At 54.5% G+C, this 24,314-nt stretch overlaps 1 protein-coding gene across 2 annotated transcripts in view; it reads left to right on the top strand.

Moving 5' to 3' along the window:
* TRAPPC9 (trafficking protein particle complex subunit 9) overlaps positions 1-24,314 on the top strand; it is a 509,572-nt gene that overhangs the window by 364,329 nt on the left and 120,929 nt on the right. For both annotated transcript variants that reach the window (XM_024741252.1, XM_024741251.1), the window contains one exon: positions 22,572-22,725. In XM_024741252.1, the coding sequence (XP_024597020.1) occupies positions 22,572-22,725 (154 nt within the window). The remainder of the gene's footprint in view (positions 1-22,571; positions 22,726-24,314) is intronic.

Below are 24,314 nucleotides of genomic sequence, written 5' to 3'. Positions count from 1 at the left end.
AGGGAGGGGCCCCGGTTCCGCAAAAAAAAAAAAAAAAAATTTAAAAGAAAAAAGAGGCTGTGGGGGGAGGGAGGGAGGTCTGGGAGACAGGATACCTCACTCAACTGTAGTATTTCTCCTTTGGCCTCCAAAAAGTAAGGCGGGACAACACTACATGTCTCAAGGGGTTGCATATTTAAGAGCTCTCCCATAAAAACAGACTGTTTCAAATGACCAGCCCCTCTTTGGCGTTCTCCTAGGATTTCCGTGGAGGGACCACTGGATCGAGGCTTGGGGGGCAGCTTTGCTCAGCTCCCCAGAGAAAGACTTGCAGGCGCATGAGGTGGGGGAAGGGCTCCCGCTTTACTGTTTTCATTCAGGAATTCCTTTGTTGCCTTAATTGCCAATTCCACGTTGTGGAGGACTTTCTCCTTTTCGTTTTTTAAATGGCTGTGGCATTTTCAACCTGCGGCCAGACTGCTGAAAGGTATTTCTGGCTGAATCGATCTTCCGCAAGGTTGATTTCTGTTTTCAAATCCCCAAAGATGCACAAAGGCACAGGAAGCCTACCTTTCTTCATGCATCTTCCGAACGTATCTTTGCCTTGTCTGCTTTCTGATCCGCACGGGCACTGAGTCAGATGCCGGGCCGCAGTGCTGACTGCAGCGCTGGCTCTGTCCCCTGTGGTCAGAGGCTCCATCGCCCAACGCCGCGGTCACTTAGAAAGTGTAGCGGCAGTGGGAATAAAATGTGACATTTATGTTAACGTTTCCACCTCACACTCTGCCTTCCGAGTGTTTTCGTCCACAGCCCTTCCCGTCTGCCCGGATCTGCCTCCTTTTTCTCCTCTTCCAACCCGACCGTGTGCAGTTTCCCACGTGGACGATGCTTGTCCCCGCTCGTTTGCACACAGGGGTCCTGTTTGCTTCGACCGTGGCCCTCATGCCAGCCCCTGGCCTGCACCGTCGCCGTCACCCCGTCACCGCGCTTGGGGGCTCGTCCCCTGTGCTGTCATCCCACCCGCTGCTGCTCTCACCCTGCCGTCCAGCTTCCCGGGAACAGGGTTTTCTTTTGCTCTTTGAGATAGCATCCCTTACCCTTACCCCCTGCAAAACGAACACATGTTCAGTTTAGAAAAGTCTCAAGAAGATGATTTTTGAATTGCACTCATCCCGCCTCCCAGAGGTGACACCCTCACCACCCGCATCCTCGTCCACAGTGATGGCTGTGTCTAGTTTACTGACGCAAAACCAGGACTGTGTTGTGGCCGCTCTCTTGTAGCCTCCCCTTCCGCCACAGCATCACAGGGGCTTGTTTTGTTACCCTTCAGGAGCACACGTTTTCATGGTCTCACAATACCCATACGCCCAGTGTATTAAAGCAGCTCCCTTCTGGGCACACAGCATGGTGTCTTCTGAGCCTCTCCCACCTTCCCACCTGAGCTGGCGCCTGCCGCTCTGCGCTCACACTGTCACTTGCCGAAGTGCCGTGAGTCCCGTAGTTGCCACAGGCTCGCCTCCCCGAGCTCGTCCTGGGGGTGCCCTGCTCTTCCTGCCGGCCAGGGGGCTCCCCTCCACCTCTGGGAGGTGGGGTCTGGCGCTCAGCTCTGTTACCACATCTGTCGCGCGTCTGCAAGTACCTGTCTGCCTCCCCACTAACCATTCGCTCCCGCGTGTGTGGCTGCGTTTCATCTGTCTTCGTGTCTCTGCTGTGTGGTCCAGTGCTGTTTACAGGGCTGGACCTTAGGGTACACTTTACCAATGAGTAAGTATACTGCATCCTCAACAGTGACCTAGGAAGCGCTTTGGATTGCCCATCTCTGAATCTTCCTCTAGCAGGACTGGCGAGGCCTGGTGCCAGGTGCCAGGTGGTGTGTTAGCCTGTGGCTCTCCTGGCTTCTGCCGGGTCCAGTCTCAGCAGGGCAGCATCTGGGGATTCCTGAGTCTTACATGTGAGGGAGCTGAGCGTCTTGACAAGCCAGCAGCGTGCGGTGAGTGTCTGCGGTGATGGTTGTGGAGTCCCTGTTTCAGACAGAAGATGTGAGAGTCAGAGCAGTCTTAGCTGGGGCATGTCCTCAGGGAAATTCTCCTACAGCGGGAGAAGGAAACCTGGGTCATGAGAACCGTAATGCAGGGGAAAAAAGTGATAAAGTTCGCAGGGGGACAGACAAGGGGCTGGGGGTCTTGAGAGGAGAAAGATGGCTCCTGGCTGGGGAATCAGGAAAGCGTTCCGGAAGTGGTGGCCTTCGCACCGCACCCTGAAGCTCGGCGTTCATCTGCAGTGGCAGAGTGCACAGGCGTTCCGGGGAGAAGGGCTGGGCAGCATTCAGGGGATTGTGCTGTGGTAACAAACTACCCCGAAGCATCACTGAATCAGTCAGGCTTGCCATCGTGCTCACATCACATGTGGAGGAGAGGTAGGCCGAGGCTCGGGATGCTGCCTCCCACGCCTTTCCCACTGCAGGAATCAGAGCGCCCAGCCTCCCCTGTGCTCGTGTCTGGGAAAGAGGACTGGCCGGCCACACCGTGGTCCTCGAAGCCCCTGACCCAGCATGGATGTGTCACCGTGCACGGGGCCAGTAGCCAGGCCTGGTGGTGTGCAAGGCCCCCTACGAAGGCCCGGGGCCGCCGCCCTTGGAGCTGCGCATCTGGCTTCCGTGCCTCTTGCGTGTCCAGGCAGTGCTTCCAAGCTCCAGGCCACTGACTCTGGGGTTGCCCCAGACACAAGCTGTGCATCCAACCTTCTTCAGCCTTTTCTTTCATTTTGAATCACATCGCTGCTCTTAGGTGCTCCTGTAACGCTTGACAAATTCTCTGTGAATAAAGGAAAAAATTGAAGCAGAAATCATCCGGAGAGTAGCATTTTCTAATTTGTGGCAAAACAACTCCGGGTGATTTTTTTTTCTTTATTTTCAGCAGAGTTTCTCTGATGGGCCTTCGTCATCTGCTGTGGAGCAATAAATCGCGATCATATTTTCCGGGTGAAGCAGGTTTCCGTTCTCATCGTTGCGTTCACGTTTCCCTTCCTCCTCTGCTTCTTGGGACGTGTAATCCTTAGCAACTCTGTGATGAGACAGGATGGTCAGAGCCTCAGTCTTACCACGGAGGGTAGATGAGCGATAGCGATCTGAGCTCCTTGCGTTGGCGGCCTGTGCTGAGCCCACAGCCCCATCCAGACGAGCAGACTCGGGGCGAGGGCACCACCCGGACCCCGGGGCCCAGGGCTCAGGCCTGGGGCTGCGTGCAGCCTTGTGGAAGCTGGGGCTTGGGTTCATTTAATCTGTGCAGAGAGAGGGATGTGCTTGTCCCCTTTCAGATGTAAAATTCCACACACTGAAGACGGGGTTCTGGGGGCAGCTGTTAGCTGTGTGTTCGAGGGGCGAGCCAGACCCGCAGAGGAGCGTCCATTCTTCTTCCTGGGGTTCAAGCCACATGTGGATCCACTGGTGAAGCCTCGTGTTTGGAAACTGCCGTTGTGTGCGTTTGCCCTGCCGGTAACCCCCGAGGTCCTGGGCGTCATCCTCTGTGGAATGGGGGGCGTGGCTGCCCGGGGCTGTGAGGTTTGGGGGCAAAGCTGACCTAGTGCAGCCGGCGTCCGGTACATGGCAGTTAGCCTGTGACCGAAACCCTCACCGTCAGGTCAGAAGGCTGAGCCCACGAGGTCGAGGTGGCTTCCAGTTGTCTCATGCTTGTAGTTGTAGACGTGGGGTTCCAACCCTCGCCCTCACCCCGGTGGCGCGGCCCGGGAGGTGGGACGGTGAGGGTCGGGGCCTCGGGCTTGCTTCCTGTGCAGGACAGCGGAGCCGTGGAGGGAGCAGGCTCGGCGCCCCAGGGCTGATTCCAGCAGGGCTTTATCCTGCCCGCGCCTCAGTCTCTGCATCTGTGCAAGGGGGGCATGTGCCTGTCGTCCGGTGAGCACTGCTGCTGTCTCCGCAGTGGTTTCATCTCAGCGTAACCCCGTGTGGCCTCCTTCGCTCCTGCTTCCTCTCTGAGCCTCTCCCAGGGATGTCGGGGTCTCTCAGGGGCCGCCACTCACCATGGCTGACTGAAAACGAAATCTAAGTTCCCTCCTCCATGGGGCCAAAGGTGAAAATGCCTCTTACTGGATTTGACGGGTCTAGAAGAGTTGAAATTGTCTTTGAATGTTAATCTTGTCACTGTTACCTTTTTGTCCTTTTAATGTCTTGGCTGGAAAAAGGAGGGTATAAATAGCTCTAGTCTTACCTTTTTGTCCTTTTAATGTCTTGGCTGGAGAAAGGAGGGTATAAATAGCTCTAGTCTATTCCCTTAAAGGCGTGCACTGTGTTTGCTACTTGAATGCAAAGCAGGAGCTCTTTCCAAAGCTTCGATCTAGTCATTAGCTGCCTGTTTTCCAGTCTGATTCCAGCCCGCATCCACCCGACCCACCGTAGCTGCGGTTGCCGGAGAGAGCTTTGGGGGAGCTCTTAGCTGTTCTCGCCACTACTCACCTTAGCTCCGTCCTGCTCCTGGTAATGTCAGCTCCAGGTGGGCTGTGGCTCCTGCCCCCACCCCTCATGCCTGGCCCATCCCAGGAGTCGGAGCGGAGGGCGAACGCGTGTTAGGGCAGCAGGCTCTGTGGGGCCCGCCCTCCGTGAGTACCGTCCCTTCCCCTACCACGTCTGTGACGTTCAGGTGATCCCAGAATATAAGGGAAGTGAAGTTGTGCTTGTCCAGCACCTGTTACGTGCCACCCACCATGCTAAGTGTTTGTTCACGTCACCTGTGCATACTGGAGAGGTGTAGAGACACAGGGGACCACTCGCGGCATCGTTTACTTCCGGGGCCGTCGGAGTCGAGTTCTGCTCCCAGGGCTGGGGAAACCCTCCCCCGTGAGGAGGCGGTTATTACCCCATTTTACAAGTGAGTGTGCCGTGGTTTGGACCCTCGAGGAGGTTGGAGTGGGTGAAGCAGAGAGCGCTAGGCTGGAAATGAGGCTGGAAAGGCGGCGAGAGGGTCCTGGATCCCCCTGCTTGGCTCGGTGCGCTCTTAAACCCCTCTGCTGACCCCCGCAGCCTTGCTGGGGCCGTGGTTACAGGGAGGGGCACCTCCGACCCCCGCCTCCTGCTCCCCGCGTGTCAGGCCGTGGCTTTGTGTTCCCGAAGCTGCAGGCCACGTGCAGAAGCACGGTTTGAGAAGATCAGCAGAATTATGCAGGGCTGCGGAAACCTGCAAATCTGGAAAGAGAAGCAGGCGGGCTGAGGCTTTAGGAGGAGGAAAGCAGAGCGAGGTCCAGTGGCTGCCCGAGGTGTGGAGGGGCTGAGCAGGTTTTGATTGTTTGTCTTTTCCCTCAAATGTGAGACCAGCACCGTGTTTGAGACTGGCTGTGTCATGGAGTTATTTAAAGGCCCCTTAGCTCAGCTCGTGTCTCTCAGATGTCGTGCTGTGTTACGGTGACTCTACGTTTTAAGCCTGTTGGCTTATTGGCAGGTGGCTCTGGCGTGTGGATTGTCTTGGGCTTGGCATCACTGGTTCTTGAGGATTGGTCACACTTCCCTGTTTTCTTGCATGGCAGGTATTTTACATTGTTCTTGGACACTGCGAGCATTATTTCTTGTAGACTCTGAGGGTTATTTTTTATGAGCCTCTGGAGAGCACTGATGGTTTTGTTTTGGCAGGCAGCCTGTCCAGTGAGGTTCCAGTCGTAAATCCTGCCTCGCCTTCCTGGGCTGGAAGTCGAGATCTCTCGTCCTTCAGCTCAGTTCCCCAAGCCTCTGCTTCACTGGTTTGGGTCTGTCCAGCGTGACCTGCTAGGTTGTTAACAACTCACCCTGGATTGTAGCGTTTGCCAAATTCTGTGGTGCAAATACTTCCCCTGCGGCCAGATTCCAGCTCCCGACGTGACCTCACTGGATGTGGGGTTGAGAAGAGAGGCCGGTGGTGGCGCCCTGGGCCGCTCGGGGTCAGGCTGAGGTGCCTGTGTCTGCTCGGGATCCCAGCCAGGCAGCCCTGCGAGCTGGTGCCTGTCCTGTGCGCCCACAGCTCAGGGGCGAACAGAATCTGAGGCGGGCGTGCAGGTGCGGAGGGTCAAATTCCAGGTCTGTTCTTAGGGCCCGTGCCCTGAGATTCACACACACACACACACACGCGCTCTGCCACCTCCAGGGACCCCCTTTCCTGGCCAGAAAGGTGGCGTTTCTATCCGAGTTGCATCCACTGGGGCTGCTGCCTGATGCTGTCTACTGGGGGCGCCCCAGGCCACTCCATGGAGAAGTGAGACGGGATGTGGAGGCCCAGCCCGCGGCGGGGCGGGGGTGGGGGGGCTAGTCTGAGTTACTCCCGTCCCACCTCCCGCTGTGCTCTCCTCCCAGAGAGCTCAGGGGCCTGCCTTTGTGCGGGTCCAGACTTTTCCTCACGGTCAGTGGGAGGGGTGGGCTGTCACACAGGGGTACAGAGGGCTCTGCGTGACTTTAGTCCCTCTGTCCTACCCCCTGGGGCCACACAGAACAAAGCTGGCCCCTCATTCTCATCGCATCGTTCAGGTTATCAAAGGCAGTTTTCAGTAATTCATTCAGCAGTCTTGTTGAACACCTAAGTTGTAGGTCTATGAAAGATGGATAAGAATCCATAGTGAATTCACTCTGACTTCATAGTCGTGTGTGTGGGTGTGAAGCAACCACGGTCATGAGTGTGGTTAACCGACCATTAAATAGTGGGCACGGTGTTCAGGGCAGGGAGCCTGCACTTCCCGTGGGGCGGAGGCGGGAACAGGCCAGAGTAGCCTTCACAGGGTTGATCCCCGAGGCGGAGTCAAGGCCCAGCAGCCCGAGCGCTGCAGGCCCCGGGGCAGGAGGCGCGCAGGTGAGTCGGGACAGCTGAGGCCTCGGGGGTTCGCGTGCCTCCTAAGGAGTCTGCGTGCTCCGTGCCCTCCCGGTTCCCTTCTGCTCCCTTGGCCGGATCAGTGCCAGGGTGGGTGGTGTCCATGGTGGGATGTGATTCCAGGTAGCCCCGCCCTTGGAGTGCATCCCCAGTGCTCAGCACGGGGCGCGAGGCCTTTTAAACCTCACGACTGTACTCTGAGGTTAGCCTCCGTATCCTTATTTTTACAGCCAGAAAATGCTTCAGAAAGCCAAATGACTTCCTGAGATGGCCCAGACTTGGGGCAGAGCAAGCATGCGAGCCCAGGTCTCTGCGTCTCCGCTGCCCTGGCCCCATCCGTCCCCTGCCCTGACTCCGGGGGGTGAGAGGCTGGGCCGCGCACCCCTGTGCCGCCTCTCCCAAGCTGGGCACGCTCGGGACATCTGACCCCTTCCTGTCCCTGTTTGCTTTCCTCATTGACGTTAGGAAGTAGGACATTTAACTTAGCGTTGATGAAATGTGCAATTAGATGTAAAAGCACCTTTTTCCTAACGGCAGCTGACTTGGTATGATTGAAGCATTTTGTTAATAAAATGGAGGCATTTAGCTGCCTTAAAATCCGTCAGCGCGTGGTTCCTTCCGGGCAGGTGACGCTGCAGTCGCACGAAGGGCTTGTGGGGTGACTCTCAGTTCAGCGTCCACTTTCTTCAGCCCCGACTGCGTTCCAGACCTTGTGCCAGGCGCCAGGACGGCGAGGACAGGCAGGCCGCGTCTCTGTCCTCCGAGCACTGTCAGGTGGGGCAGGAGGTCTCCAGGGTGTGCTTTACCAGGGTGGCTGCTGGAAGCACAGGGGGCTGAGGGGAGGTGGGTCGAGGGTGAGCCTAGCCGGGTGAGAGGCCAGAGGTGCAAGTGCTGAGTGCAGCGTGGATGCGGCGTGGGGACAGTAAGGGCTTCGTGGTGCCGGCGGCAGGACGGGGCTGGAGACTGGCGGGGCAGGTCACGGAGGCTGGTGCGGCCCCATCCACGCGGACTCCCTTCGCTGGTGTCGGGCGGCACGTGGAGACTGCCGTCTTGGTGAACGGCTCTGGGGCGGTCATGTGAAGAGGTTTATCAGAAGAGCCGGTTGTTGACGTGAGGACCCGTGTAGGTACCTCTGGAATGAAGGCCAAGGCCCCCACTTCCTCCCGCCCCCAGCATCCCGCCGACTTCCTCGCACTCGGGGACCGTGGCTCACGGGCCTCCACCTTTGCTCCCTGACCGTGTCCCTCTGGAGCCTGGGGGTGGCTTAGGAGCCTCAGTTTCCCCATCAGTACAGACGGGAATGACAGTGCTATACTCGGGGCTTCATGGGGGGTAGATGAGAGCTGGGTCTCAGCACAGCAGGCGGCCGCGTCTGCGGTGAGCCCTGAGCGATGATGGGACGGAAAGGCTCGAGCACAGCACCTGGTGCAGGGAAAGGCCTCGTACGTGGTAGGGATTCTCACTGTAAAAACTGAATTCCTCCCTGGCACTTAGGCCTCTTGGAAAGAATTTTGACCTTCTGGAAATGTATTCTAATTTTTATTTTCCAAGGGAATCTCCCTTAATTCTATTTCTGTGTTTATAAGTATATCCGTATGTACACTATTTGTTGATGGTTACACTAATGTTATTTGCACACAGATAGTAACTGGGCAATTTCCAATTTGTAAATCCCTTTGAGAATTCCATACCTTAGAAATTTTCTTCTTCTGATGGTGGTTTTGGTTTGGATTTGGGCCACTGCACTAGCCTTCACACGGGCTCGTCATCGGTCTCTTCCCCCTCCAGCCTTCCCCCCCGGCTGCTGCCTTCCTTCTGCTAAACCTCCTTCGCCCCTTTGTCTAAAGAAAGCTCTAGAAGCTCTAGGAAACCACTTAGCAGGACAGGGAGGTCCCTTGGATTTTGCATCCACTTTTCTTAGGCATCATCACCCTCATCCCCAGTTCTGTTCTCTGGGTGGCAGGAGCCCTTTAGAACCAGGGCAGTTTATATACACTGTGATCGAGTTCTGCACACAGGGTGCAGAGGGCAGAGAGGGGAGAGGCTGGGAGTTAGAGTGACGTTGCCGTCAGGTGGCCCGCGCAGAAGGGGGCAGGAGGCCTGAACTAGGGCGTGGGGACGGGGCGGGGTCAGTCCACACAGCCTGCTGCCCAGGCCTGGAGGGCAAAGGGAAGGGGGATCGCAGGCCTGGTGTGTGGGGTGATGCGGGAGTGAGATGGGCCTGGAGGGGAGCAGTTGGGAGGTGGCATGCTTCTGGTTTTGGATGTATGGAGCGCTAGGTGCTGGTGGGAAGGTATTGTGTAATAACAATGGCAATGAAAGAACTAGGATTTCTAAAAGGCTTTCTTATTAAGAATACACTGTCCAAATTAATCCACAGATCACCTTTTTTTAGCTAGATCATGTGCTCATTTTACAGATGACAAACTGAGGTCACAGTGTTCAGGACGCTCTCCGGGGGTTACCCTGTCTGCTGGTGAGAGAACAGAGTCCAGCAGAGGTGACTCACCTGCCTTTGGACTCCACCCTGGAGACTGGTTGGCGTCTGCAGGGCGCCTCTGACCCTTTCTGGACACGCTGTGATGGGAGGAGGCTTTGCTCCAAGGACACAGGGCCACGTCCGCCTTCCAGAGCGCCCTGCTCCTCTGCCCCCCAGGGCCACACAGGGCTCTGAGGTTTCCTCTTCTAGAGGATTCGGACACTGATCTTGATAACATTTATCGCCGGGGTGGTTGTGAGAATTAAGAGACGTGATTATAGAGAACCCAGCAAGGAACCTGGCTGTGAGCAAGGTCTCGGCGAGGGGACCACCCCCCACCAGATGCAGATTCAGTGCCAGATGCCCCGTCCCCTACCTGAGACCCTCCCTTCCTCGATCTCCTAGTTAGGTAGAAGCAGGTACGCGTCCTGTGGAAGGTGGGAAATCTGCATCCCAACGTAGAAATATTTCTGTCCAGAAAGACTGATACAACACGGTAATGTTTTGTAGGTTCAGCTCCACTTAACAGGGGCATTTTTATACAAGGGAACTTTAATTTCTGCGGAGCATAATTGAAGTGTTATTGTCCTTCCGCAAATGCGGGATATTTTCACTTACCTTTGCCACTGGCAATGCACCAGGATCCTTGCGCTCCATTCCGAGCGTTTGAACTGTCTGATCCGTCTGTAGCTGCTCTACCAGAGCTGTTTTGGGGTCACTGAGCTCTGTGGGTTCTTCTGCTTCTCATTAGCTTGATGAGGGAAACGGCCATGGTCTGTCCTAAACCCAGATGTCAAAAGTACCTCCACGTATTTCTCTCACGTCCTTTCTTTAGCAGCATCTGCCAGGAAAAAATCTGCCAGCGATGTTCCAGTTTGTTTCCCTCTTTCTCTTCATCTCCCCGGGCCTGGGGTTGAACCTGTGAGCATCCTGGCTCCGCCCCGTGTTTGCCGAGTGGAGTGGGTTTGAACCCCATCCCCCAAACAGCAGCAGCCCCCTGCCCACCCCCCTTGTGCGACCCCAGGGGATGCAACGAGGAAGGTTGCCTTCTCATTTTGGAACCCTGGACCCAGGCCCTGGGCTTTGGCTTCCCAGCAGCCTCCCTCCTAGGTGTCACCTGGACAGGAGGGAGGAGCCAGTGCCTCACCCGTGGATGCTCCTATGTGCGCAGGAGGCCTCTGGCTGCCAGGGGCCAGTGCGGCACAGGGAGGAAGCTGCTCCGGGCTGCCATCCCCACCTGGGCTCTGTGGAAGGATGTTTGTGTCCAGGAAGGCCTGACGCTTGGTGACCACACCATCACCTGTGCCTCGGTTTCCTCATCTGCTTTGTGAAGACAGTAAGACCTTGCATTTGAAGGAGGGCATGTGTGCTAACTGCAAATACTCAGTAATCGTTCTCTCCCTCTGTAGTTGCCTTTTCCTCTGCCTCCTTCAGTCTCTCCTCTTTGTACTATTTTTAAAAAAATTTTCCTTTGTTCTTAAAACTAGCCTTTGACACTCCTTGCAGCGTGGGTCCACCTGCCTGGCGGTGTGGCCATCTACTCGGCCATAGCGAGCAGGGGCTGTGCACGCACCCTGACGAGGCCATGGGAGCCTCCGTGATCTGCCCCTGCTTACCCCTCTGGCCTCGTCCCTCCCAGGCCCCTCAGAGCAGTCTGACTGGTGTCCAGGGAGCCGAGCCGGCGTTCACGCTCCATCACATCGTGCTCTGCCACTTGTGATGTTCCCGTACCTGGGCTGTTCCCTCCTCATCTCACCCTGACTCCCAGCCCGAGCAGCTTCAGGGACGGTGGACAGGACGGGTCGCCCCTTCGCTGAGTCGTACCCGAGCATCCCTGTGGCATAGCACTTGTCACAGCTCGTCACAAACCTCACAGCCCGTCTGCCCGAGGTCCATCTCCCACGGGGAGATGGGGCCTGCTTCGGATTCACCCATGTCCCTGAATGCTAAGCGCGGGGCCTGCGTCGTGCCGACAGCTCTCTGAGTACCGTCGCGCTGGTCCCAGGTGGCTGGTCCCAGGTTCCCTCCTCAGTCTAGCCCGGCCAGCACCCCGCTGAACCCTAATGTTGCTCACAGCACATCCCACCCTGGCACATTGGCTGGCCAACGTGTGGAATAAGGTGACTAGGGGACAACAGTGAAGTGTCCCATCAGCTCGTGTCCCTCGGGCGCAGTCACTGACCTGCAGCTGCTGTGCAGGATCCCGACTTCGTCAGGGTGATGGGGTTGCCAGCCGGGACCCGGGCTGGTGCCCTCACCCTGAGGTAGCGGCCGCCCCACGATGCAGCCACGTCTTCTGCAGGGTGATGGGAGTGAAGCAGGCTCCACGATGGGGACGCTGCTGCCTTAGATCTCCCTCCCTGGCCAGCACGTTACTCTGGGAGAACTCAAAGGAGCCGGAGGTGCCCGAGCGTGTGTTAATGCACCCGCTTTTCACTGAAGGATGCATGGCGGCCATGGCCCGCCTGCCCCGGCAGAGGCTGCTGCTCTGATCTGAGCTCCTCGGTGGCTTTCCCAGCCCACCCGAGTGGAGCACGGCCTTCGGGGAGAAGCGGGGACTCACTCACTCATACCAGGCAGAGTGGGTCCACCTGCCACAGGAAAGTAGCTCGTTTCCTACTATGGTTGGAAGCAGGCGGGAACTAACCCTGATGAGGTGCCAGCTGCACCGTGGCCGGACCCTTACTTGGGTTAACTTGCGTGTCCCCTCCCTAGGAAGGGCCCCCGCGCCGGCCCAGGACGGAGGCTCCCAGTGGGTAACTCGCCAAAGACACAGCCGATGAGAGGCAGGCCTAGGCAGAAGCCAGGTCTTTCAGACTAAAAGAATAGCAGAAAACCGGGAGAGCATCTGATAGCTATATTGATCTTCGTACAGACTTCCCCAGAGTAGTCATTGAGGAGCATTGGAGAAAACCCCAAGCTCCCCCTTAGAGACCCAGCAAATCCAGGGCACTGTTGGAACGGTTTCTGGTGCTCGCCGGGGAGGGAAGGCCCTGCTTCAGCCAAGCTCGTCCTGTGCTGGGGGACCTGTGAGTCCTGCTGTGGAAAGAGAGGGAGACAGGAGATGAGGGTAGACGGGCAGGAGCTGGTGGGGTCTCCCCGCCAGCCTGTCCTATGCGGGGCCTCTGGGAGCAGAGGGGGGAGCTGTGGAGGATGCAGGGCTGAGGACACAGCGAGAGGCTCAGATGCTTTCACGTTAGCCTTCGTGTAATATTCTTTGTGATTACAGGATAGTGAAAAGAAGAAATAAAGTACCTAGCATCTACCTGGCGTTTTTTACTTCATAAACGCCATTGTAAATGCTTTCCTGTTTTGATCTCAATCCACTCTAGAACTTTTTTTACCTCCCCCCCGCAAAGTAATAGCTGTAATTTTGATCACCAATTATATGCCAGGTGGTCCAAATTCTCCACAATCCTGACTAACCCCCATGTCAGATACCCAGTTCCCATGTGAGTTCTTAATCATCACAGGTAACTGGGCTGCCAGAGGGACCTTACAGCCCACCTTCCTGGTCACAGCACACACCCCAGAGGACAAGAAACTGTGCTGTGCTCCCTGTCCTTGTGGCCTGACTGCTTTGCACAGCCTCTGGCCACCAAGCTCCTAGGTGACCAAGCGTGGATTTAGAATCCAGGTCTGTGTGGCTGCAAAAAGCCCGTGCTCGTTCCTCCACACAGTTCTCCATCCCAGAGGGTGCCCTGAAGTCAGGTGACCCGCCCTGGATCCCACGTCCCGTCAGGAGCAGAGTCGCGCTTGAACCCCTGCCCACTGGCCTGCCATCCCGCCCCTTTCCACCGCACTACAGAGGCCCCGGCTGTCCCTGCCTCTGCCGAACTCTGTGGCAGGGATCCAGCAGGCCGGCCAGCCCTGTCTAGATGGCAAGGGCCCCCCCCCTCCGCCGCCCCGCAGGAGGCCTAGCAGAGAGAAGTCAATGAAAAGTGGCCCCGGAAAGCCGGGATCCAGCCCTCACTCTGCTTCCCGCAGTTTCAGGGGCATCAGCTGGCAGCTCAATGACGTTAGGAGTAAATCTCATTTTATTAATTAAGCACTGTTTTCTGCGCCGAGAAAGGTACTTAACGGGTCCCCAAACAATCGTTCGTGTACAGAAACGCAAGGTACGGGGTTGTGCTTCCGCAGAAGCGTTGGCTGAGATGGAAGGGGACACTCCCGATGCTTCAGAGCCAGCGCCTCTGGACGTTAGAAGCATGGCTTTGTTTCTTTTTCTCTAATACAGAATAAACTCATATCAGTTTTATACAGGAGGTGTCGGCGTTTCGGGGGTGATTCGGAGGCTGCACATGTGGCTGTGGCGGAAGCAGCCCTGGCCCGGAGATGGGTCGGCAGAGCCCTGGCCGCCCTCGGGGAGGAGGAGGGCAGGACGCTGGGGACGATGGGGGCACAGTGACACGGGGGTGCCCCAGCCGGCCTGAAAGGCAGCATGGGAGGCAGGGAGGCTTCGCAGGGAGGCTGGGTCTTGGAGCGGGGGAGTGGAGTTAGCTGCCTGGAGGAAGCGGTGAGGACAGGCGAGGGGCCCCAGGAGGGCAGGTCCGTGGGGGAGGAGGACTGTTTGCCCTCAGCTCACCCGTCTGTAAGATGGGGCAGTGCCCTGGGGTCCCCGCGTGTGGACGACGGGGGAGCACGTGTATGGGGGAGTGTGATGGGGGATGTCACGTGGGGTCCCTGGTCCTCTTCTCCTGCGGAACCAGCTGGTCCCTCGCCCGTGATCACACCACGTGGTCATTCTTCCGAGAAGCTGTCTCGGCAGCAAGAGGCCATGGTCCCCGCTCCAGTCCCCACCCTTGGCCTTCGCTGAACTCACAGAAACCCAGGCAGGAGGTCGGTGGGCCCTGGACAGCCTCCAACTCACAGATGAGGAACTGGAGATTCAGACAGGCTGGAACCTCAGAGGCAGACTCGGCAATCAAGAGAGGCTGGGATCTGTCTGAAGCTGGCATCTCCTCAGCTTTCTCCCCTCCAGGTGGATCCCAGCCTCTGCGTGGTACCAGCTAGAGGGTGGAGCCCTGGCTCCCAGGCCTGTGCTCGTGTCTGAGCTGCACTGACCCTGCCGAGCGCTCTGTCCTTCAGCTGCATCAGCCCTACGTGTGCCCGGAGCGCGGGGAGCAGGGACACCTCTCCGGACCCACGTCTTCGCCTGCCGCGGGCTTCGGGCCGTCCAGGCCTGGTTAAGAGTCCTCTGCCCCGTTTGCCTTCCCTGTGGCCTTGGGCAGCACGTGTGTGTGATCCCGCCGGGGCTGCCGTGGGGACGGACGTAGGTGGTGGTGGTGAGGCACATGCTGGGCCCCCCGTGGCCACGGGTGCTGCCACTCTTGTGTTTGGTGCGATCCCTGATGGTGCTTTGATTTTTAGAATACGGTTCTCTTCGATTAAAAATAATAATAAGGAAGGTGTTTTTTTTTTAAAACCATAACTGATCTATGAGGCTTAAGGTGAAAATGATCTTCTTGGGTGTGATCCAGGTTGTCAGTGATGCCATTTTCTTGTCTGCCAAAAGTTCTTCTCATTCAGGATGGATGACTCTGGAGATTGGCTGCTTCCCTTTCACTTGGATTGTACGTCATTATAAAACAGAGAAATAGGCTGGCGTTCTGCATAGTCAAATAGACTCCCGAAGGATGCACCACATAAATTTAGAATACCATCATATAACTATCAATTATCTCCCAATGGAAGTTCAATTTAATTATATGTGGATAGTCCTTCTAAATCCGACTCCTTGATTTGTATTTAAATGTCATCATTATGACTTCCCTGGCGAGGTTATCAGCTGTTCAAAGGCTGAATCATATGATACGGTATTTTAAAAACCACCGCTTTTTTTATAGACTCTTCAAAAATCACAGCACCTTTTTTTAGTGCCAACTCTTGACTATTATTGTCACATTTGGCCATAAAATTAAACGTGAAAATTGGCATTCAATAGCAGTATTAATTCTGTTTCACTCCGATGCGGCAAAGATGAAGAGAATTGAATGGTGGTGGGGCTGTACGGTTAGGAGGCTGGGGAATTCGCTAGGGCGCTGGGTCAGCATCAGAACCGCATTCAGGTCCGAATCTCAGCTCTTCCGTGAGCAGCTCAGGTTATTTCCTTAACTTCCCAGCCCCTTAGTCTGCCCATATGTAAGGTGGGATTGATAGTCGTGACAGTGGCCACTGTTTGTAGGATGCTATGGTGTGCTGGGCACTTGCGGACCGTCTTACTTAATCTGCACAAAATCTTACAAGACGGGGCTTATTAGCCCCAGTTTGGGTGCAGGGTTTTGCACTGTGAGGCAGTGCCACCCTTCCAGGAGGGTTTGTGCTGTGACCGAGCCTTGTGGCGGAGCTGACCTCTGATGGCGTGGTCACTAGTACTGAGTAAGAACGCTGACCCCTCGCCCGCCCTCTAGGTCACTACTGCCGACCGCATTCCGCAGAGGTGCTCAGTGAAGTGGAGGGCCACGGCCAAGGTCATGTTCAAGTCGGGGCAGAGCTGGGGGTCCAGCCCAGGTGGTCTGCTCCCAAGCCGGGGCTCCCTGCTCTGTGCCCTCTGCCGCCTCGGTGCCCACGGGGTGGACGTGGGCTGCCGTCCGGGGCCTCAGCTCCCTCACCTCCGGGGGCCGCTGCAGTAGATGGTCTTCCTCCCTCCCTGCCTCCCCTAGGCGGCTCTGGGTTTCCCGTCCTCCTCCTGGGTTTCCCGTCCTCCTCTCCACAAGGGGCTCCCAGCAGCTCCGCTTCAGTTCCTCCGTAAGCGGCCCTGACGGCCGTGGGGCCGCCTCCTCTTCGAGCAGCTGCTTTGTGATGGGCTCTGGACCTGCTGCGTCACCAGGGAGCACTGCTGCCCGCAGCCAGGGGGCCCTCTGGCACGTCTGCGGGTGCACCTGGAGCAAGGGTGCCTCCCAGGACACCAGGCTGTGACTCCCCCTCTGACAGTGCTGGCCCTTGGGACCGGTGTGCGCGTCACTGCGGGCGGAGAGCTCACGTGTAAGGACTCGGCTCTGGGAAACGTTTCCCGGCCTTGCTGCCGGCCCCTTCCTGGAGGGGAGGAAGGAGGAGGGCGGCGGGGCTCAGGACCGTGCCCCAGGCCCACGTAGATAGAGACGTAGAGGTGGACAGTGCTCCTCTGGGGTTTGGGGGATGGGTAGTCCTCGGGTCCTGGAGTTGCCACCGTGGCTGCAGGATTTTAAGCAGGGTGCCCCTAGGTGAGCCACTCGACTTCTGGTGCCTCGATTTCGTCATCTGTGGGAGAGGAGGGACACTGCCTTTGGGACGTCTGCTGGCAGCACGCGACCTGGGGCTGCTGGGTCAGGAGGGCTGTTGTACGTTTGGGGGTGCGCTGGTTCTTGTGGATGGCAGGCCCGCGGTCACCGGGTCTGTGTCCCACGCCGGCTCTGAAAACAGCACGAGCAAAAACCATTACCTTTTAGGTCCTCTGCCTAAGCAATGGAGAGCCAGATACAGCAAAAAACAGCGCAGCGCTGAGTCTGAGCGGCCGGCTCTTGACGGGAGCAGCGCTGTGACACTGGGCAGGTGGCTTATGCCCACAGCGTCATTGCATCTGTAAAAGGAAGCAAATTACACTCATCCTCAGGCCACAGTAGGAAAAAAGATGAATGTGTATTGAAAACACCTGGCCCGGGACTGGGTATGCAATAAGCGTTCGTTGCATTTCATTTTTTTTTCCTCTCCTGTTCTGTGGGCACACCTGGCTACACTTTCCTGAAGGGTGGAGATGGGTCATATAGTATGACGCTTACGCAGTCAGAAATTGTTTGAAAGAGCCCCCCTCCCCCCACCGAAGACGGTCACACAAATGTAATCCTGGTGTCCAGTGTTCAGTGTGTGTTCTGACCCTAAGGCTGCTGAGAGCCGGGCCTCTCTCCCTTTTTGCATTCGACCAGAAGAGAGCTGGGTATTAGGATGTGTCCACACCCATCTGACAGGTGACAGTTATTAGTTCTTTTTGAGTTATCAGACGATGAGCTGAATTTGGCCTTTTTAGTGAAACCTAGGAAATATTCTGACCTTTTGTTTGAAGAGAGCACTAGTTTGCTCCGGGCTAGCTTGGAAGTAGGAAGCGCTTCTGCCGGGTGGGAAATTAGAAGCACTCCGGCTGCACTCACAGGGGAAGAAAGATAAATGGCTAATAAGCTCCTGAAAAAATGTGCAACCTCAGGAGTAATTCAGACAGACCTGCAAATTAAAGCATCAGCGAGGCAGCATTTTGCCTCTTACTAGCACAGATTAAAAATTGATCATCGTCAGTATTGGCAAGGGTGCAGAGAGAGGCGTGCCCGCCCGCACTGCTCGGGGTAGTGTACCTCAGGAAGAAGTCTCTGAGAAGGAACTTGGTCCTCTGCCTCCAAACCTCAAAGGTTTTCACACCCTCAAATCAGTAATTCTGCCTCTAGAATGGAGTCTAACAGACAGTCATAAATGCAGAGAACAAATTTAAGCACAAAGATGGTTGTTACGATTTTTTTCACCAGTAAGTTTTTAAAGAATGGAAAATACCTGAAAGTATGAGAAATAGGGGAATTGTTAAGTAAATTATGATACAGCCATACGATAGAATATTCTGCAGACTAATTTTTTTTAATTAATTAATGAATTTATTTTATTTATGGCTGTGTTGGGTCTTTGTTTCTGTGCGAGGGCTTTCTCTAGTTGCGGCGAGCGGGGGCCACTCTTCATCGCGGTGCACGGGCCTCTTACTGTTGCGGCCTCTCTTGTTGCGGAGCACAGGTTCCAGACGCGCAGGCTCAGTAATCGTGGGCCCAGTTGCTCCGCGGCATGTGGGATCTCCCCAGACCAGGGCTCGAACCCCTGTCCCCTGCATTGGCAGGCGGATTCTCAACCACTGCGCCACCAGGGAAGCCCCAGACTAATTTTTAATGATGCGAAATTGCTCATCCTATATTAAGAGAGGAAAGCAAGTCTTAAAATTATGTGTATATGTATGTGTGGTCACATATATTTAATACTTATATAATGACTTGTATGTATGCCTATATAATGATTTAAACGACATTAAAATACAAGTGCTTAGAAAAAAGACTACAGAATTAACATATCAACCTTAGAATATAAGATTGAGTGCTTTTTCTTTTGTATGCTTTTCTCTATTTTCCAGCTTTTTACAGTAAGCCTATCTACTTGTATAATCCGACAAGAACAGTAAATGTAATTTTTTGAAAGTGGTCCTTGCTATGAAATGCACTGTTTCTGCGCTTACACAGAAGTAAGTGCCTCTAACTCTTCAGTAGCTGACCCTCAAACGTCACGCTCCTGGCCAAATGCTGTGGATTTACCAATGTTCCAGTAGTCCTTTCCAAGCTCTCAAGACCTCTCTTCCTTGGGTTTAATCTTATGTTCATACACCCTGAATACCAGTTACCGGCTGTTAAAGAAGAAGCTCCAAAGGCCAATCAGAGCGTGCTGAGGCTCAGCGGAATATTTTGGCCACAGCACAGGCTGTGAAATACAAGAAAATGCCTACTTTTATGCGTTGAGTGACAGTCATCTTCAGGGCCTCCCCCCCTTTCTCCCCCCCTTTCTTTATCCATCCATGTAACACATTTTTGTTGAGTACCTGCTGTATGCCTGATTTCATGCCAAGAGGTAGGATTTCCAGCGTCAGTAAGACACAGTCCCTGGCTATGCGCCTGTCAGGGGCATGGGAGTGGGAGTTGGAGGCCAGCTGCAGGTGGTTAGCTAGAGCCCTCCTGCCTTCTCGAGACCAGGGACTGTAGCACCTGGGGACGCAGTTGAACGTGGATACAGGTGTGCGGGCTGGGCAACAGTGGCGGCGGGCGGGAGGTAAACGTTGGCCTGGGGTGTTAGGGAAGGATCTTGTTTTTTTTTTTTTTAATTGGAGCATAATTGCTTTACAATGGTGTGTTAGTTTCTGCTTTATAACAAAGTGCATCAGTTATACATATACATGTGTTCCCATATCTCTTCCCTCTTGCGTCTCCCTCCCTCCCACCCTCCCTATCCCACCCCTCTAGGTGGTCACAAAGCACCGAGCTGATCTCCCCGTGCTATGCGGCTGCTTCCCACTAGCGATCTGTTTTACGTTTGGTAGTGTATTCCTGCATCGGCAGGCGGACTCTCAACCACTGCGCCACCAGGGAAGCCCTGTAAATGTTTTAATTTCTCCATCAAATCTGAATGAGATTCTTGCTGGGTAGAGTAATGTTGGTTGTAGGATTTTCTCCTTCATCACTTTAAATACGTCCTGCCAGTCCCTTCTGGCTTGCAGAGTTTCTGCTGAAAGATCAGCTGTTAACCTTATAGGGATTCCCTTGTGTGTTATTTGTTGTTTTTCCCTTGCTGCTTTTAATATGTTTTCTTTGTATTTAATTTTTGACAGTTTGATTAATATGAGTCGTGGTGTGTTTCTCCTTGGATTTATCCTGTATGGGACTCTCTGTGCTTCCTGGACTTGATTAACTTCCTGTATTAGGGAAGTTTTCAACTATAAACTCTTCAAATATTTTCTCAGTCTCTTTCTTTTTCTCTTCTTCTGGAAACCCTATAATGCGAATATTGGTGCGTTTAATGTTATCCCATTCTGTCCTCCATTCTTTTCATTCCTTTTTCTTTATTCTGCTCTGCAGTAGTTATTTCCACTATTTTATCTTCCAGGTCACTTATCCGTTCTTCTGCCTCAGTTATTCTGCTATTGATCCCATCTAGAGTATTTTTAATTTCATTTATTGTGTTGTTCATCGTTGCTTGTTTCATCTTTAGTTCTTCTAGGTCCTTGTTAAATGTTTCTTGCATTTTGTCTATTCTATTTCCAAGATTTTGGATCATCTTTCCTATCATTATTCTGAATTCTTTTTCAGGTAGACTGCCTATTTCCTCTTCATTTGTTAGGTCTGGTGGGTTTTTATCTTGCTCCTTCATCTGCTGTGTGTTTTTCTGTCTTCTCATTTTGCTTATCTTACTGTGTTTGGGGTCTCCTTTTTGCAGGCTGCAGGTTCGTAGTTCCCGTTGTTTTTGGTGTCTGTCCCCAGTGGCTAAGGTTGGTTCAGTGGGTTGTGTAGGCTTCCTGGTGGAGGGGACTAGTGCCTGTGTTCTGGTGGATGAGGCTGGATCTTGTCTTTCTGGTGGGCAGGTCCACGTCTGGTGGTGTGTTTTGGGGTGTCTGTGGACTTATTATGATTTTAGGCAGCCTCTCTGCTAATGGGTGGGGTTGTGTTCCTGTTTTGCTAGTTGTTTGGCATAGGGTGTCCAGCACTGTAGCTCGCTGGTCGTTGAGTGAAGCTGGGTGCTGGTGTTGAGAGGGAGATCTGTGGGAGATTTTCGCCGTTTGATATTGTGTGGAGCTGGGAGGGAAAGAAAGAAAGAGAGAGAGAGGGAGGGAGGGGGAGAGAGAGAAAGAAAGAAAGAAAGAAAGAAAGGAAGAAAGAAAGGGAAGGAAGGAAGGGAGGAAGGAAGAAGATAAAAGAAAAGAAAATAAAGTAAGGTAAAAGAAAATAAAGTTATTAAAATAAAAAAATAATTATTAAGAAAAAATGTTTTAAAAAGTAAAAAAAAAAAAAAGGACAGATAGAAACCTAGGACAAATGGTGAAAGCAAAGCTATACAGACAAAATCTCACACAGAAGCATACACATGCACACTCACAAAAAGAGGAAAAGGGAAAAAAATGATAAAGCTTGCTCTCAAAGTCCACTTCCTCAGTTTGGGATGATTCGTTGTCTATTCATGTATTCCACAGATGCAGGTACGTCAAGTTGATTGTGGAGATTTAATCCGCTGCTGCTGAGGCTGCTGGGAGAGATTTCCCTTTCTCTTCTTCGTTCTCACAGCTCCCGGGGGCTCAGCTTTGGATTTGGCCTCGCCTCTGCATGGGGAGCAGACAAGCCTCTCGGGCTGGTGAGTGCCGGCCGGCCCTGATCCTCTGTGCGGGAATCTCTCTGCTTTGCCCTCCTCACCCCTGTTGCTGCTCTCTCCTTCACGGCTCCAAAGCTTCCCCCTCCGCCACCCGCAGTCTCCGCCCGCGAAGGGGTTTCTAGTGTGTGGAAACCTTTCCTCCTTCACGGCTCCCTCCCACTGGTGTGGGTCCCGTCCCTATCCTTTTGTCTCTGTTTATTCTTTTTTCTTTTTCCCTTCCCAGGTACGTGGGGAGTTTCTTGCCTTTTGGGAGGTCTGAGGTCTTCTGCCAGCGTTCAGTAGGTGTTCTGTAGGAGTTGTTCCACGCGTAGATGTATTTCTGATGTATCTGTGGGGAGGAAGGTGATCTCCGCGTCTTACTTTTCCGTCATCTTCCCCTAGATCCAGGGAAGGATCTTAATTCACTCGTTCATTTCTTCTCTGAACCGGTTACTACAGTGTGCCTGGCAGGCATTTTTCTAGGCCTGGGAAACACTGGTAAACAAGACCAGAGGATCTCTGCCCTCAAGGAGCTGAATTTTGGTAGGATTGATAGTTAACAAATCCAAAAGTAAATATTTACAGCTCATGGTAAATGCTATTGCAGAAATAGGTTGAATGCCGCAGTGGAGAGTGGGGCGAGGGGAGGGATGCGATGGAAAGCTGCTGTGGAGAGGTGGGCTGGGAAGGCCTTTCTTAAGCTCAAATCTAAAGGATGAAAGCCTCCAGCTGTGCCAAGGGTCAGGAGAAGAACATTCCCATGTGGGGAGCTGTGGGCACAAAGACTAAGGGAGGAAGAGCCTGGTGTGTTCTGGAAACTGCCAGAAGGTTGCGAGTGCGGGACACAGCAGCAGTGTGGGAGGCTCTGTAGAGGATGTTGTACTTGTGCCGAGACCTGAAGGGAGGGTAGGGTCCTGGGCTCAGGGGCTGGAAGTGGGCAGGTGGGGAGCTGTGCGACTGGCGGAGCACACGGCGTGTGTGAGCAAGTCCATCTGGCCAAGGGTGAGGTGCAGCGCGGCAGGCAGGGCTCTGATGACGAGGCTGCAGTTCCCCCTGGCTTTTGGGGGCCCAGGGGTAAGTGGTTGCCAGGCCGCCCCTCTGCGATTTTTCCCTTGCTTCCTCTCTGCCTTACCCTACTCCAGAATTCAGATTTCCTTCTGGGGTCGGATATTCTGACTGTGTCTTCCGTGCTAAACGGTGTTGAGCCAGCTCTGAAGCTGGTACTACCCTGGGAGTCAATTATTTCATTTTCTTGGAGTGAATCGGTTATGAACTACTAACGATGATGATTCATTATCCTGTCTCATGCTGGCAGGGGCTGCTTCTCCAGCAGCCCACAGAAGAAATTGCCTTCCTGATTGATTCTCTGCTCTGTTTCGCCCTTCTCTTAGAATGGCTATTCAAGTGGACAAGTTCAACTTTGAGAGTTTCCCAGAATTCCCTGGGGAGAAGGGGCAGTTTGCAAATCCCAAGGAGCTGGAGGAGGAGAGGCAGGAAGCCCAAGGCCTGGAGATCAACAGCAAGCTGGACATCCACTGGACCATCATATCCTTTTCCCGGTGCCCACCCCGACCTGCGGACCCCTGAGGAGGACCCCAGAGGGGTCAGTTGTTGAGCGCTAGCCACAGATAACTCACAAACGGCATGGCAGGGAGATACGGACCAAAGAGTGGGCATTTTCTTACCCTTCCACCACGCCCAGGGCCCCACGAGTGAAGTACAAGGTTCAGGATGAGGAAAGGCCTCCTTGGGGCCGGAGCTGCTCTAACTTGGATCACGTGTTTCCTGTCAGCGTTGAGATCTGTGTTAGTGACCGGTTCTAACGGCCACCCATCAGCGCTGGGCTTGGGGTCGGGAGGTTCCACATACTGACAGCTGGACACAGGATACGATTGTTGGGGAAACTGAAATCAGGCCGTACAGCTCAGCAAGGCACGCAGATGCCATTTTGAAAAGACTGGGGTGGGGGCGTTAGGAGGACTGCACTAAAAAAGACGGTTTCATAAAGTAAGTGGCCCTGCCTTGAGTTTCCGATCAGTACCTGGCTCGTGGTAGACACTCAGTTGGGTGAGTGGGACTCTGGAGAAAACTCAGGTTCACTTATCTATTTACGTGTTTTTTCCAGCAGTCTTTACTCGGTGCCTGCTTTGGGTTGGGTTTGTGGCAAGTTGCCTGAGGGACTGCGGTGCGTAGGCAGGGCCTCATGGGGTTGCCCGGTCCCAAAGAGCGTGTGCGTCATCTGAGGATTAAACGGACGGCTGGGGAGCAGGGACAGAGCGTTATGCCAACCGTTCTGAGGTTCAGAGAATGAAGCTGCCGGGGGTAGGGCAGTCAGGGGTGGCTTCACAGAGGGGGTGTCGCCACGGTGGGCTTTTTAAGGGTGAGTAGAAGTTTATCAAGGGGACAGGGGTGGGAGATGCCCCACAGTTCGCATGGTGCGAGAGGATGGCTCGCTCAGGGTGTCTCCCAGGAAGAGGCAACTCTGATGGGAATGTCTGTTGATTACCTTGTTCACACACTGGTTCTGTGGAAGTGGGATAGTCACAGGCTGTTGTGTGGGCTCGTCGCCCTGGATTCCGGAATCAACCTTAGGCTGCAGGAGGCACAGCTTCCAGGACTGAGGCAAGTTCCTTCGCGCCAGCTAACGTGAATCTGGGCTTGGTAGACAAGACCCCTGTCTCCGAGGAGCTTGTGACAGATAAAGCGCTGTAGATGGAAGGCTTTGAGAACCAGACGCCATAAACTAGAGCGCTCAGGGGCTCACGGAGGGAGCCTGGCTGGCATGTATGGTGGAGCTAGGCGTTTGTCTTCTGTACAGAGAGAAGTGAAAAGGTGGGGGGCCGCGGGAGGTGCCCTTCCCTCGGTGACCCCACTTCTCAGCAGAGTCAGGGTCCAGTCAGCCGGCGCTGCTTGAGTGAGCAGAGTGTCGTAGCACGGAGGAAGGCGGCACCCACGCTGCGCCCCAGGCTCGCTGCATCCGTCACCTCTGTCAACTGTTCACACCTCTCTGGTCGGCACCTCTCACGGTCCGCTGGGGAAACGGGATCTCAGCAGGGTGAGCTGACTCACCCTGAGTCCAGCCAGGAAGTGGTGCAGCCAAGGACACACCCAGGTGGGGTGGCTGGCAGCAAAGC

This window comes from Neophocaena asiaeorientalis, unplaced genomic scaffold, assembly GCF_003031525.2.
Source record: "Neophocaena asiaeorientalis asiaeorientalis breed wild unplaced genomic scaffold, Neophocaena_asiaeorientalis_V1.1 scaffold177, whole genome shotgun sequence".
In the NCBI taxonomy this organism is placed as follows: Eukaryota; Metazoa; Chordata; class Mammalia; order Artiodactyla; family Phocoenidae; genus Neophocaena; species Neophocaena asiaeorientalis.
This window is presented reverse-complemented; position numbering and strand designations above follow the sequence as displayed.